The sequence below is a fragment of the Rhinoderma darwinii genome, chromosome 4 (assembly GCF_050947455.1).
Source record: "Rhinoderma darwinii isolate aRhiDar2 chromosome 4, aRhiDar2.hap1, whole genome shotgun sequence".
NCBI lineage: Eukaryota > Metazoa > Chordata > Amphibia > Anura > Rhinodermatidae > Rhinoderma > Rhinoderma darwinii.
This window is the reverse complement of record NC_134690.1, coordinates 155,396,396-155,410,243: the sequence shown is the minus strand read 5'-3', so window position 1 is coordinate 155,410,243 and position 13,848 is coordinate 155,396,396. Positions and strand designations below refer to the sequence as shown.

General features: G+C 41.5%; 1 protein-coding gene across 4 annotated transcripts in view; it reads left to right on the top strand.

Annotated features, from left to right (window-relative positions):
* OPA1 (OPA1 mitochondrial dynamin like GTPase) overlaps positions 1 to 13,848 on the top strand; it is a 110,875-nt gene that overhangs the window by 59,422 nt on the left and 37,605 nt on the right. For all 4 annotated transcript variants that reach the window (XM_075861758.1, XM_075861756.1, XM_075861757.1 and 1 more), the window contains 6 exons: positions 986 to 1,151; positions 1,326 to 1,478; positions 2,031 to 2,139; positions 2,311 to 2,390; positions 3,619 to 3,759; positions 13,678 to 13,794. In XM_075861758.1, the coding sequence (XP_075717873.1) occupies positions 986 to 1,151; positions 1,326 to 1,478; positions 2,031 to 2,139; positions 2,311 to 2,390; positions 3,619 to 3,759; positions 13,678 to 13,794 (766 nt within the window). The remainder of the gene's footprint in view (positions 1 to 985; positions 1,152 to 1,325; positions 1,479 to 2,030; positions 2,140 to 2,310; positions 2,391 to 3,618; positions 3,760 to 13,677; positions 13,795 to 13,848) is intronic.

The window sequence follows — 13,848 nt, the reverse complement described above, 5'->3', positions numbered from 1 at the left end:
ACAGAAATCAAAAGATGATATATCATAAGCCAAATTATAAACCACGAAGAAGAAGCCGTAAATATATTAATACACCTAGCCACAAGGCACAGAATTGTGCATACCCATACAAAATACAAGGCTAGGGCTAGAAAATTAAGCCCAATACTGGCCCTACTTCATGGGCTAAGAGAACTGTACAAACCCATGGATTGCATAGTGGATCATGCACGAAATAACTCCTCACTGACCGCCCCCGACGCGCGTTTCGCCGTCAGCTTTCTCAAGGGGTACCCCTGCTATACCACTGTAATTATATTAAGGCCTTGTTTGTTCATCTGGTATTGTTATGAATTGACCTGGCTGTTGCGATGGTTACGAATATTTTATACCGTTTTTATTGTATGAATTTTTGGCAGGGCTATACATAGATGACATTTATGTTCTGTACTTTGGATTATATTTTATATAGCTCTGGTTATTTAATCATGTATGTTCTATCCATTCATGTGTATTTTATTAGATCATGTAAATTAGTAGTCCAGTGACTTTCTGTAGTGGGTTTGTAGGAATAATGTGTGCACTTCTCTTTTTTGATAAATAAGGTTCCATTTTTAATATGAATTTTTAATAATAAAGCTAAAAATTTCTATATGTATCTTCTCCAACTTGAGTTCTTGGCTTTATTGCCCAAAATATTTTCTGTGTTTTCAATTTATAAAGTAATATATCTGTATCACTAACTTATTGCCACATTTACACGATGACATATGATGTTACTTTGATCTTATATTGCATTTTGTCATACGGTGGGTAGTCTGTTTACTTTTTTATGTACAGTCTTAGCTCATGTATGATAGATTCCTTTACCTACATTCAGAATTGGAAGATGGAGAGTTAGTGTTAATGTGGTCAAATGGTGGTTGAGGAAAACACACATCTCCATACTTGGTTGTCTAGGTAGAATTCATATAACTTTTCCATATGAATCTTTTATTTCCAATAGGGAAGAGATTCTCCAGAAGACCCTATGGGAACGAGTGTCTACTCATGTGATTGAGAACATCTATCTTCCAGCAGCACAGACCATGAACTCAGGAACTTTTAATACCACCGTAGACATTAAGTTGAAGCAATGGACTGACAAGCAGCTGCCTAATAAAGCAGTGGAGGTTAATACATAGAATTGATCATTTTCTCTCTCTCCCTTTCTATGTGTGTTCTCTGCCAGGCATTTCTATATAATGTTCTGTTGCAGTACTGGACTTCTAAATGGAAAGGATATACGTAAAACTGAACAATGAGAGCATGTTTTGCCTTCATTAGCGTTATCTCTCCATTCTTAGGTGGCGTGGGAAACCCTTCAGCAGGAATTCTCCCGGTTTATGACTGAACAGAAGGGCAAACTACATGATGACATATTTGACAAGTTAAAGGAGTCCGTGAAAGAAGAGAGCATCAAGAGGCATAAATGGAATGAGCAAGCAGAGGATAGTTTGGTATTTTGTGTTTTCATTTATTTACATGAGTAGCCACAGCCTTTTACGTTCTATGTTTAGGACAATGGTGTATTTTTTAAAAGTTTTTTTTTTTTTTTTCTGTTGATGTAATGAAGATATAATTTATGTACTTGACTGACAATAATGCCAGGGAATATTGAAAGTAGTTAGGATGTTTTCCAATATATATCTATGTTAATATAATAAAAACGTAGAAATAGTGATGTTCTAGTATACCTTCTCCTTTTACTCTTGGCCTACAATCACACAAACGTGGCCAACCTCGGACTTGAAAAACTGCAGTTTTTTCGCGTCCGAGCTGCACCCATGTGGGACGCGTTATCACGCATCCCCCATAGACTAGAGTCTGGAGGGATGCGTGAAGTGCAAAAAAATAATAAGACGTCCTATTTTTTCACGAACCCTTCACACGCTCCGTTGAAACAACAGTCGTGTCAACGGCCCCATTGAAATACATGAGTCCGAGTGACGGCTGTTGTGACAGCCTTCTGAATGAGCCCTTAATAATTGCATTACATTGTTTCTGCTCAGAGAGTTATCCAGCACAATGCTTTAGAAGACCGTTCCATCTCGGACAAACAACAGTGGGATGCAGCAATCCATTTTATGGAGGATACCTTACAGAGTCGTTTGAAGGATAGTAAGTTGCTAGACCTGTTTTTCTGTATAGTTCCCTTCTGTGCTAACTAGAATCATATTTGCTCAGCCTTTTTTGCTGCAAAGTTATCTGGCACCTTTTTATTTTTTTCCTTTGGCAAATAACTTAATCTTCTGACAAGCACAGCTTTTTAAAATGAATCTTCCTTTGCAGCTGAATCGGTCATTCATGATATGGTGGGTCCAGACTGGAGAGAGAGATGGTTTTCTTGGATCACTCGGACTTCAGAACAGGTAAAAGTTTTTAAAACAGAACCTTTAAAAGGTAGTCTGTCATCAGGTTTATTCTACCGTATGTGAGGGACAGCATAAGATAGTGACAGAGACCGACAGCATAAGGTAGCGACAGAGACCCTGATTTCAGGGCTTGGAAAGCTGTCCGTCATCAGCAAAAATCCAGTGGAGTCTCAAGTCATGAATAAGCGATGCAGGAGATAAAGTGAATTTTAGTAAAGCTGCTGATTATTGAAAAGTAAGTGATCCAGTGCTGGAATCCGGGTCTTTTTGTCATTACTTATGCTTCCCTCAGGTAGGGTAGCATAAACCTGGTGATTTAAAGGCAATCTGTGATTCCCTTTAAAGAGGCTCTGTCACCAGATTTTGCAGCCCCTATCTGCTATTGCAGCAGATCGGCGCTGCAATGTAGATTACAGTAACGTTTTTATTTTTAAAAAAACGAGCATTTTTGGCCAAGTTATGACCATTTTCGTATGCAAATGAGGCTTGCAAAAGTACAACTGGGCGTGTTGAAAAGTAAAAGTACAACTGGGCGTGTATTATGTGCGTACATCGGGGCGTGTTTACTACTTTTACTAGCTGGGCGCTCTGAAGAGAAGTATCATCCACTTCTCTTCAGAACGCCCAGCTTCTGGCAGTGCAGATCTGTGACGTCACTCACAGGTCCTGCATCGTGTCGGCACCAAGGGCTACAGTTGATTCTGCAGCAGCATCAGCATTTGCAGGTAAGTAGCTACATCGACTTACCTGCAAACGCCGATGCTGCTGCAGAATCATCTGTAGCCTCTGGTGTCGGTGTCCTCGCTCGTCTGACACGATGCAGGACCTGTGAGTGACGACACAGCGTGATCTCTTGAGAACACGGCTGTGTCTGCACTGCCAGAAGCTGGGCGTTCTGAAGAGAAGTGGATGATACTTCTCATCAGAAAGCCCAGCTAGTAAAAGAAGTAAACACGCCCCGATGTACGCACATAATACACGCCCAGTTGTACTTTTACTTTTCAACACGCCCAGTTGTACTTTTGCAAGCCTCATTTGCATACGAAAATGGTCATAACTTGGCCAAAAATGCTCGTTTTTTAAAAATAAAAACGTTACTGTAATCTACATTGCAGCGCCTATCTGCTGCAATAGCAGATAGGGGCTGCAAAATCTGGTGACAGAGCCTCTTTAACTCAATCTCTTACTTTAGACCTTATCTGAGATCTTTATTTCTCCATTAAAGAACACACGAAATGAAACAAAAAATGAGCTTGAAAAGATGCTGAAGGTAAATGAAGACCATCCTGCATATCTTGCAAGTGATGAAGTAACTACTGTGAGAAAGAATCTGGAAACCCGCGGAGTAGAAGTGGATCCAGTTTTGGTGAGCACCAGATGTGTATGAAAATCATTATAAATAATAGTTACTTTGAATCTTCACCTGTGCAACAATAGACTGTGTAGTCACTATATATGATGTTACATCGATGAGCTTCATTTGTCTGTTCAGATTTATTTTTGTCTAAGACATAGCAATATCGTGGTGAGGTTACATAGGTTGAAAAAAAGACACCGGTCCATCAAGTTCAACCTTTCTCAATAAATTACCCGTCATTCATTGCTTGATTAATTATAACCCTCAATGCCATTTGTCAGTAAATAATCATCTAGCCGTTTACCTCTTGGGGTAGGGCATTCCATAGTTTGACCACTCTAACTCTAAAGAACCCTTTTCTATATTGATGTCTGAAACGTCTTTCTTCCACACGCAACGGATGTCCCCTGGTCGTTTGTATGGTCTTTGGAAGGAACAGATCATGTGCTAGTTCTTTGTATTGACCACCCACATTCTTATACATATTAATAAGATCACCTCTAAGACGTCTTATTTCCAAGCTAACCAATCCCAATTTTTCTAGCCTTTCATTGTAAGCGACACCTCCCATCTCATTTAATAATCTAGTCATCCGCCTTTGAACCCTCTCCAGTTCTTACAAAGGATTTATAGAGGGGTCATATTACATTTGAATCACAGGTTTTTATACACCCTAAAATCCTATTTTCTTTTGCATAGTACTTTAGTTTTTTGAAAATTGTTAAAAAAAATTAACCCTTTAGATGCAATTTGAAATTAAGAGAATTAAGTATGTGCCTACCATTTTAAATATAAATACCATTTTTTTTTTTGCAGTTTGGCAAAACACTACAGCAGACAGATGTTCATTTTTAGTAACCTGATTTTGAAAAAATCCTATTCATCTATTCATTCTATGCAAGCAAAAATGCACATTTTCCCTCTACACCTCCACCACTGCACCACCAGGAGGGATTCTCTGCCTCCACGGGACAGAAAACAGGAAGCAGTTTAAATTCCCCCTCCTCCTTACCCTCTCCAGTTGTTTCCTGTCCCTTGGGACACGGGAAGCAGGATCTGGACGGAGCTCCGTGGGATCAGTAGGTTATTTTCATCAAGCGCCCCGGTCTTTTCCCCTTGACGAACGAGCAGTGTTTCGGCAGGGAGGATCGGGGCATGGAACTGGGCTCAGAGCGGCAGATGCCTCCTCTCTTTTTCCTTGGCATAAGACCTGCAGTGCGGGCAGCCCCGGGCTTTCGGACCGATCTCCTACAGGTAACAGGGGTCAGCGCTAACCTGGCAGCACTAGACTCAGGGATTTCCCTTGGGCAAGGAAATCCCTTACTGCACATAGAGCCGGCGTCTCCAGCAATTTTTGGCACCAAAAGCTCTTTAAAACACAGTACTGCTCATTTGATCTGGGTAGTAGTTGTGAGTTATTTCAGGGCTGCTACTTGCTGAATTCATTATGAGTTCAGCCGAGATGTCCGTGCAGAGTCTGCTGACCCATCCAGAGCCCCTAGCTTAGTAAGAATGTGGTTATATTTTTATATAACTCCCTCCCTCTGTAAACCTCAAAATATTTGACTGAAAAAACGTATTTATGTTTATTTTTCTGGGAGGTAAAGAGGGAATTAAAAAGATCTGACCTATTAAGAAGGGCGGAATTTGCAAAAAAACGCTTCCTATGACACGTAAGAAAGCGCTATGCCAGAAATGTTTGGAGAAGGTTGTGAGCGAGGAGTTCCCATCGCTTCTATAAAATATCAGAAGTATGATACGAGAGGAGGTGGATACAGCGCTGTCTCTGAGTCGCCCACCATCTCCCATGCCTTCCAATTCTAGTTCTATCCCGCAGGGAATGTCGGACTCTGATATCCATCAGGAAGAGGGGGAACTAGATTCTGATGATTCATCAGATGATAATAGTGGAAGACCTTTATTTTTAGCAGAGGACACAGATCAGCTCCTCAAAGTAATCAGGGCCACGATGAAGATAGAGGTTATCAAGGAGCCCTGGTCTGTACAGTATCAGATGTATGAGGGACTGGATTCTAGCAGGAGATGAGTTTTCCCAGTCCACAAAAATATTAAGAATTTGATTAAAAGAGTGGACAGACCCTGAGAAAAGGTTATTTATTCCCAGAAACTTCAAGTGTAAATACCCATTTGCGAATGAAGATTCCGAGAAATGGGATAAAACCCCCAAGATTGATGTCCCAGTAGCCAGAATTTCAAAATGCACTTTCTGCCATTTGAGGACATGGGATTATTAAAGGACCCTATGGATAAGAAGGCAGAGGGTATCCTTAAACGAGCATGGGAGGCCAGTACAGCAGCTCTTACACCAAGTATTGCTGTGACATGTACGGTAAGATCTTTAAAGATTTGGATGGAGCAGCTAGAAGATCATCTAAGATCCTAGACTTCAAGAGACCAGATTTTAACCTCCATGCCAGTACTTTAGTAGGCAGTAGATTTCATTTCTGATGCATCGGCCGATTCTGTCAGGCTTAATGCTAGAACAGCCACTCTCTCCAATTCTGCCAGAAGAGCTATCTGGCTTCGTTCCTGGGCAGGAGACACAGCGTCTAAGTCCGTGCCCGGCCATGCCCGTAATTACGAGTCGTAATTACGGGCACGGTCGTGTGCATGGGGCCTTAGCCTGCATATTTATCAAGTCTCAGGTACTAACTGGAGAGGGTAAGGATGAGGGGGAATTTTAAACTGCTTCCTGTTGTTTCCTGTCCCTTGGAGCCATTTTTGCTTGCATTGCATGAATGGATTTTTCAATATAGGGTGACTCAAAATGAACATCTGTCTGCTGTAGTGTTTTGTTAAACTTAAAAAAAAAATAAATGGTATGTATATCAAATTACCGGTAAGTAGTAATCATTTTTTCTTTTTACAAATAACTATTCTAGAGAACTTTCCTAGAAAAAAAATCTCTTTAAAAAACCAAAACATGGTCTTACCGCATTTTTTTTTTTAGATGTGCTGTAGCTTCTTGCTGCATTGCTACTGGTATGTGTAAATATATATTCTAAAGGGTATAATCACATGTGACAGAGCCCCAAAGGGCAGAGAGTGGCACCATTGCACCACAAAAATTACAAGTAAATACATGCAATTTCTCATCTGTGTGATTGGGTGACACAGATGATGAGCTATGGCAAAGCTGCTATGACTCAAAGGCGGACACTAAGTAAAAAAGTGTTAGCTCCACCTACCTTTCTTTACCCCTTTTGTAGACACTGAGCTAATCCGTATTAGCTTGGTATCCGTAGGCAGACCTACCCACTTAGCAGGTACATGTTTCTTATTTTTTATTTTTGCCATTTAGGTTGGCAATACAGGGCTGACTGGAACTCTGTGTTCCCCCATCCGAGGAGAGAGAGAACAGTGAGGCCTAACCCCACTGTTGCTTGCTCTACCTCCTGAAGACGAGGTGGCACAGTGGACCACCAAATCCCCTGCATCCTGCCAGCCATGGGGGTCAATTAACATGTCCGCCTGATCCCTCCAAGCAACTCCTCCCTCACCAAGGGCTGGGAACAAAGAAGATTTGACCCTGCTGGAGTCTGAGGAATTATAGAAAAAATATTTTCCCATTGAGATTATACTAGGTAAGTATGTCCCTCCTTTCTCCGCTCCATCTCACTTCTGATGTCTAGCTCTATAACGTGGTCTTATCCTCTTGGGGCTATCAGCAAAGCGTTACTCCTGTCCCCATCTCCTCATTCTGGCCGGTATAGTTTGCTGGTACCCCTCCTCTGCTAGTGCGATTTCTATTTTTCACCCTGGCCCCCTTCACTGGCCTCCACCAGGAGCAGAAGGACAGGCTCTTAGTTATGGAGGAATTGTGTTTTCCTCTCATCTCTGTTGTTCCTGGTCCAGTTGTTCGTTTTCTGTTCCTACTGTTCTCCCGTCATTTATTTAGTCCAGTAGTACATTGCAGCAGTAGTTACTGTGAGTACCAGGGAGCAAGTTTACCCCTTCTGGGTGGAGAGCTTGTGTCGTCACACCCTGTGCCATAGATGGAGTGCTTGTGCTATCATGTATTACTTTGAACACCAAGGAGATACGCTACCCCTTTTTATAGGTGGAGTACTTGCGTTATGACAGAGATTAATGTGAACACCAAAGAATTACAATCCACCCTTCTATAGGTGAATTACTTGTGCGATCACAGATTACTGTAACTTCTTCCTATACTCTGTATTAGACACAGTCTTCTCATAGAGTGGAAACACCAGACTGCATTTTCTCCTGCTACAAACACAGGGTCTGAAGTCCACCTCGCCCACAGGCAGCTTCGCCTAGGGTAGACAGATGGTTTGTTGTCTGAAAAAGACTACCTCTATTCCTAGGGCAGACGCTACCTCTTTTGGAATAGCTAGGGCATCTTCTCTAAAGCCAAATTGGCAAACCTGGCTTATAAGTTTTTGTTTTTTTTCTCTGCAGGACAGTTCTCCAGAGAGGCTACTCTGGTCACAGGAAAACTGTGACACGCTTTACTGGTTCTACAGTGTCAATGCATCATGCTCGTTGGCTCAAAGTTGGGGCAGCTGGTCCAGATCCAAACGCTCTCTCTGAACCTACTGGCAACAAGTTTTCTACCTCGTGCCAGAGTAATTACAACGCCGAGTATCTCCCAAGATATCTAGCAATTTTTCAGCTCCTGTTCGACGGAGAAACGCAGCTTCTTGCCATGTTTTCCCAGGCGTCATGTGCTCAAGAAACACATTCCTCAGAATCCCTCTTGTCATGTAGGTAAGCCCTCATTCGTGCCTTGTTTTGAGTATTGGTCAGGCGGTTTTATTCTGGACTCCTAAACTCAGATGCATGGGTCTGCTTTTTTTTAATCTGACACTTTTGGATGGAGTCACTATAGACCGTGATCAAGTTTCTCAGGTGGATATCTAAGACAGTCCAACCCTCCCTCACTTCCTGCGGCTAGTTCGTAGCCGTTACCTGAGGCCTAATGACTGCCCCTCATATCCTCACAAAGGTGCTTCACCCTGAACACCCTTGCACTTTTCTTTATTCTTCATCCAGCTTCCTTGTCGTGGTACTCATTCCAGCGTCATGCTGGGTCCACCGTCATGGAGGCCATCACCTACGATAAGTGTCAGACTCCTTCTCCATCAGGCTATTCTGGCCCGCTAAGATCAACCTCCAGCCTCACTGGATCAGCCTATTCTTACCCTGGTGGTACATCATCCTCCCGGGAGGAGGCTCTCCTTTCTAACCCTTCCTCAGGGCCATTCCCCTGCTCCACTGGTCAGGCTTCCCAATGGATGCCAGTCTTCTGGGCTCGATGGGAATCATTTAATGACCAGAGGACTTAACATCTGATAACTACACGATTTTGCACCATCTCTACTTCTCTGGACCTTCCTGCTAGAAGGGGTTAAATGTCCTGTCTGATAAATTCACTGTGGTTGCCGATTTCAGCCCTCAAGGGGGGTCACGCAGCGCAGCAGTTTGCCAGAATCAGTCAGGATTCTATTGTGGGCTGAGAGCCACATTACAGCTTTGTCTGCGGCATGCATTCTGGGAGTGGGCTACTAGATATTAGACTTCCCCAGCAAAAGAAATTCGGACCCAAGAGAGTGGTTTCTGAACCCACTGGCTAGTGCAGTGGAAACTAGCGAAAGACTAAACCGTGCTCTCTCAGGCTATAGTCTTTGGCCAGCACTTTAGTGTCCCCAAGTTTGACGCCAGGACTGTGTAAACCACAGTCTAGAGGTCCTGTGGTTCCCCTTACAGATGATCTCATCTATGCTGAAGGCCAAAAGTCCTTACTAACTAGTATTTCGCACAGGACTTACAAGTCTTTCTTCTACTAGTGCGAGGAGCAACTCTGTCCTCTTCATTTTTTCATTGTCCTGGATTTGATCTTTTCTCAAGCAGAGTTTGGATCTGGGGCTTGGCCTTAGTTTCCTCCCTGACATCCTGACTTTTCTCCAAGGGGTTGCCCATGCAGCTCCACCTGTGTTTACCTCACATATCCTTAACCTGGTCTTGGAACCTGGTGAGATCTTTCTTCAGCTACTTGGTAGGTATCATTTTTGGTGATGGCTGTTTCTTGCACCTGACATGTGTCTGCATTGACCATTTCTTCCTGCTGTCCTCCATCCGGCTCCATCTTCCCTGCTAAAGAAGGTCTTTCCCGATCTAGGGAATGCTTTCTTCTCCATCTGGGTGTGTTTGAATCACCTTTTGCCAGTCCGACTGTCTCATCTCCCCAGATGACATTCAAGGCGAATATATTTTTAGGGATTGATACGTCCTTTTTAGCTACATATTGCGTTATAGGCAGAGCTCTTGTTTTCCTGAATCATAGCTCATTACTATGCTCTATGGGGTGCATACCTTGCGTCCTCTGATGCTTTTTTTCTTTCGCATGGTTTTATGGATGACGCTTTTTTTTTCCCACCCCGGGGACTGCTTTTGAAAGGTCATCCTTGCCCCAATGATACAGACGAGAAAAATGAACACACTATTACTTACCTTTAAAATTATTTTCACATCGCGTTCATCGGGGGACACCGCACCTGCCCAAATTTTTCCTTTAGGTGCTGTAACTGTTCTCCACAAGGGACATTTTTGATCTCATTCTTTGTTGTAACAAAGGCTTTCTCTGGGTCTTCCACTGCTTATGTACAAAGTGATTAGGAGGGGTATAGCATGGTAGGAGGAGCGAACACATTTTTTACTTCGTGTCTGCCTCATCGTGGCAGCACTTGTACCCAAGGTTAACTGGGTCCCCTAATAAATGTGATGAGAAAAGGATTTTATGGTGAGTAACAAAAATCTATCTTTTCTGCACTGAAGTCAAATGGAAATCTGCGCCAAAACCACCACCAATAGTGTAAGGCCGTTCCCAATATAGAGTATGCTGCGGTTTTAAAAACAAAACATGCCCTGAAAACCCTACAGGTTTTGACTGCAGTGTGTATATATAAGGGATTTCACAAAACACTATTCATTAGTGTTACATCTGGCCTCTGTGGCAATTTATTGCAGCAGCAATATCACAGGAATATTGGCTAATAACAAGCAACATTGACAAATGTCAATTATGACAGTTATGTCACACTCGCCATTCATCAACAAAAGATCTGATGTTTGTTATTGTCTGTCTTAACCCCTTAATGACCAGCCTATTTTAGACGTTAATGACCAAGCCATTTTTTACGTTTTTCCATCATCTCATTCAAAGAGCTATATTTTATTTTTGCATCGACATAGCTGTATAAGGTCTTGTTTTTTTTAATAGCACCATTTTGGGATACATAGAATTTATTGATTAACTTTTATTAACACTTTTTTTGGGGGGGAATAGAAAAAAATCTGAAATTCGCCACACTTTTTTGCGTCCTAAATTTACGCCGTTTACCGTGTGGTATAAATAACACAATAACTTTATTCAGTGGGTTGTTGCGATTGCAACGATACCAAATTTGTATAGTTTTTGTATGTTTTACTACTTTTACACAGTGAAAACACTTTTTTTTTTTCACAATTATTTGTTTTTGTGTCTCCATATATGAAGAGCCGTAACGGTTTTATTTTTTCGCCGATGCAATTGTAGGAGGGCTTTTTTTTTGCGGGACGACTTGTAGTTTTTATCGGTACCATTTTGGAGTAGATGCGACTTTTTGATCACTTTTTATCACATTTTTTTTTAAGGCTGGATTCAAAGAAAACAGCAATTTTTGCATGTTTTATTATTTTATTTTTTACGACGTTCACCGTGCGGGTTAAATGATGTAATAAGTTTATAGTTGGGGTCGTTACGGACGCGGCGATACGAAATATGTGTAATTTTTTTTAACTTTATTTTGTTTGTTAATAATAAAGCAATTTGTAAGGGGAAAAACTGGGTTTTTCATTTTTTTTTTTTTACTAGTCACATTAGGGGACTTCACTATGCAATGGTCCGATCGCATTTATAATACACTGCAATACTTCTATATTGCAGTGTATTATGCCTGTCCGTGTAAAACGGACAGGCATCTGCTAGGTCATGCCAGAGGCATGATCTAGCAGGCATTCGCTACAGGCAGACCTGGGGGCCTTTATTAGGCCCCCGGCTGCCATCGGAGAAACAGACACTCGGCGATCTTATCGCCGGGTGTCAGTTGGATGAGAGGGAGCTCCCTCTCTCTAAAACCACTCAGATGCGGTGCACACTATTGAGCACCGCATCTGAAGGGTTAAACGGGTGAGATCGATACTTATATGGCAGAGCAGGGACGCTCCCAGCCCTCAGCTACCTCTGGCAGCTGAGAGCAGGGAGATTTGACAGCTCCCTGCTCTGTTTACTTATTCCGATGCCGCGACGTAAAAAGGCTATGGCATCGGAATAAGACCCGTTAGTGACCGACGTAGAAACACTATGGGCCGGTCACTAACGGGTTAAACCAAAACATGAGGTAGGACTAGATGATTGGATGTGAGAACCGAACCTTCAATGTAGAAGCCATCTCTGTCCTCCAAAAAAGAACTATAGTTATCCTTGAAGCAATGCTTAGGTCACATAAGATGAAAAAGCATAGCAACAACCTCTCTTCAATCTGGAACGTTAATCTCACTATTAAGTTCAGATAGAGGAAAGTGAGACAGCACTACCTAATGAGTGAAAAAATGCAACGTTTCAGGCCAGTGTGAGCCTTTCTCAAGCATAACTGTGTAAAATAGTAAGCACATTTATATGCATTTTACAATTCTAAATCTAATGAAGACATTCCATTCAAAATAGTGATAATGTAGAAATCACACTAAAATATTACATCGATAAGATCCTATGAAGGTATATTCATACATATATAGGAATTTATTAACAAAGTGGTAAGTGTAGACCGTGTAATACTCATATTATATTAATAGGGTCAATCAATAGGATTGGCAACAGATCTGTGACAACATGTGAAAGTTATCGCATAAGGTGTATAAAACATACCAAAAATGAAAAGCAAATTATTCTAACATCGCTGGGTCGGCTGTCAGCGTCCTGCACTGTCCACTGCGTGTGTCCATAGATTACATCACATCCATTTTCTTGTCTATGCGCGTCATGACGTAAAACATCCGTTTGCGCATGCGCGATTTTCACATGCGCGATTCTCACTTATGATGCAGTGGCTGACATCTTGAGAGAGGGCACCGCTGCTACCATATCCTACATCTATTTTAAACTGCCAAAGCCTGGTTAAGAGATATATCCCTCCAAAGGAGGGATATAATAAAAGTATTACTAGCCTAATAAGAATAGATATCAAGTGAAGAATTAGGATAACTAATGTGTAAACTGAGGATAATATTTCAGTGCGGTCATAAAGACAATCCGCCATAAAACTGTAGAACTGCTCCCCAGACAAATAGATTTAACTCCTATCACCAACCCCTACATAAGGGAATATAATAGAATGTCTTAGAGTTGTACCAAATTAATCAGGCACATACATAGAGTCTCTAATATATAGATATATACAAGACAATATTATCATGAAGAAGAGGGAGAGAGAACAACACATTGTAGGATTTTTTTTAAAAAAAGGGTCAAAATATGACAGGCAGCCAAGGGACATCCGAGGCAGTGCACATACGTCTTCAGCCGATCCCAGAGAAGAAGCTCGAGAACATGATTCTCTAAAAAAAGAGAGAAAATAGAACACATTTTTAGGATAGTATTTCAGAAATTCAATAGCAAGGTATTTTTCTTGTTCTAAAAGCTTTTCTATTAAAAAATATTATTACTCAATAACGAAATTGTTATTGTTTTCCGACATGGGTCCTATGTCCCTTCTTCCCCTATGTTGGAAAACAACAACAGTTTGGTTATTGAGTAATAATATTTTTAATAGAAAAGGTTTTTCACTGTTGAAGATTGGTTGTAATCAATGTCTGAGGTAACCCATCATGTGTGTTATTCTCCAGATCAAAGATACGTGGCACCAGGTATACAGAAGACATTTCTTGAAAACTGCTCTCGGTCACTGTAATCTTTGTAGAAGAGGTTTCTATTACTATCAGAGGCATTTTGTAGATTCTGAGGTAAGTGGTTTTTTTTTTTTGTTTTTTGTTTTTTTGGGGGGGGGGGGTTCTTTT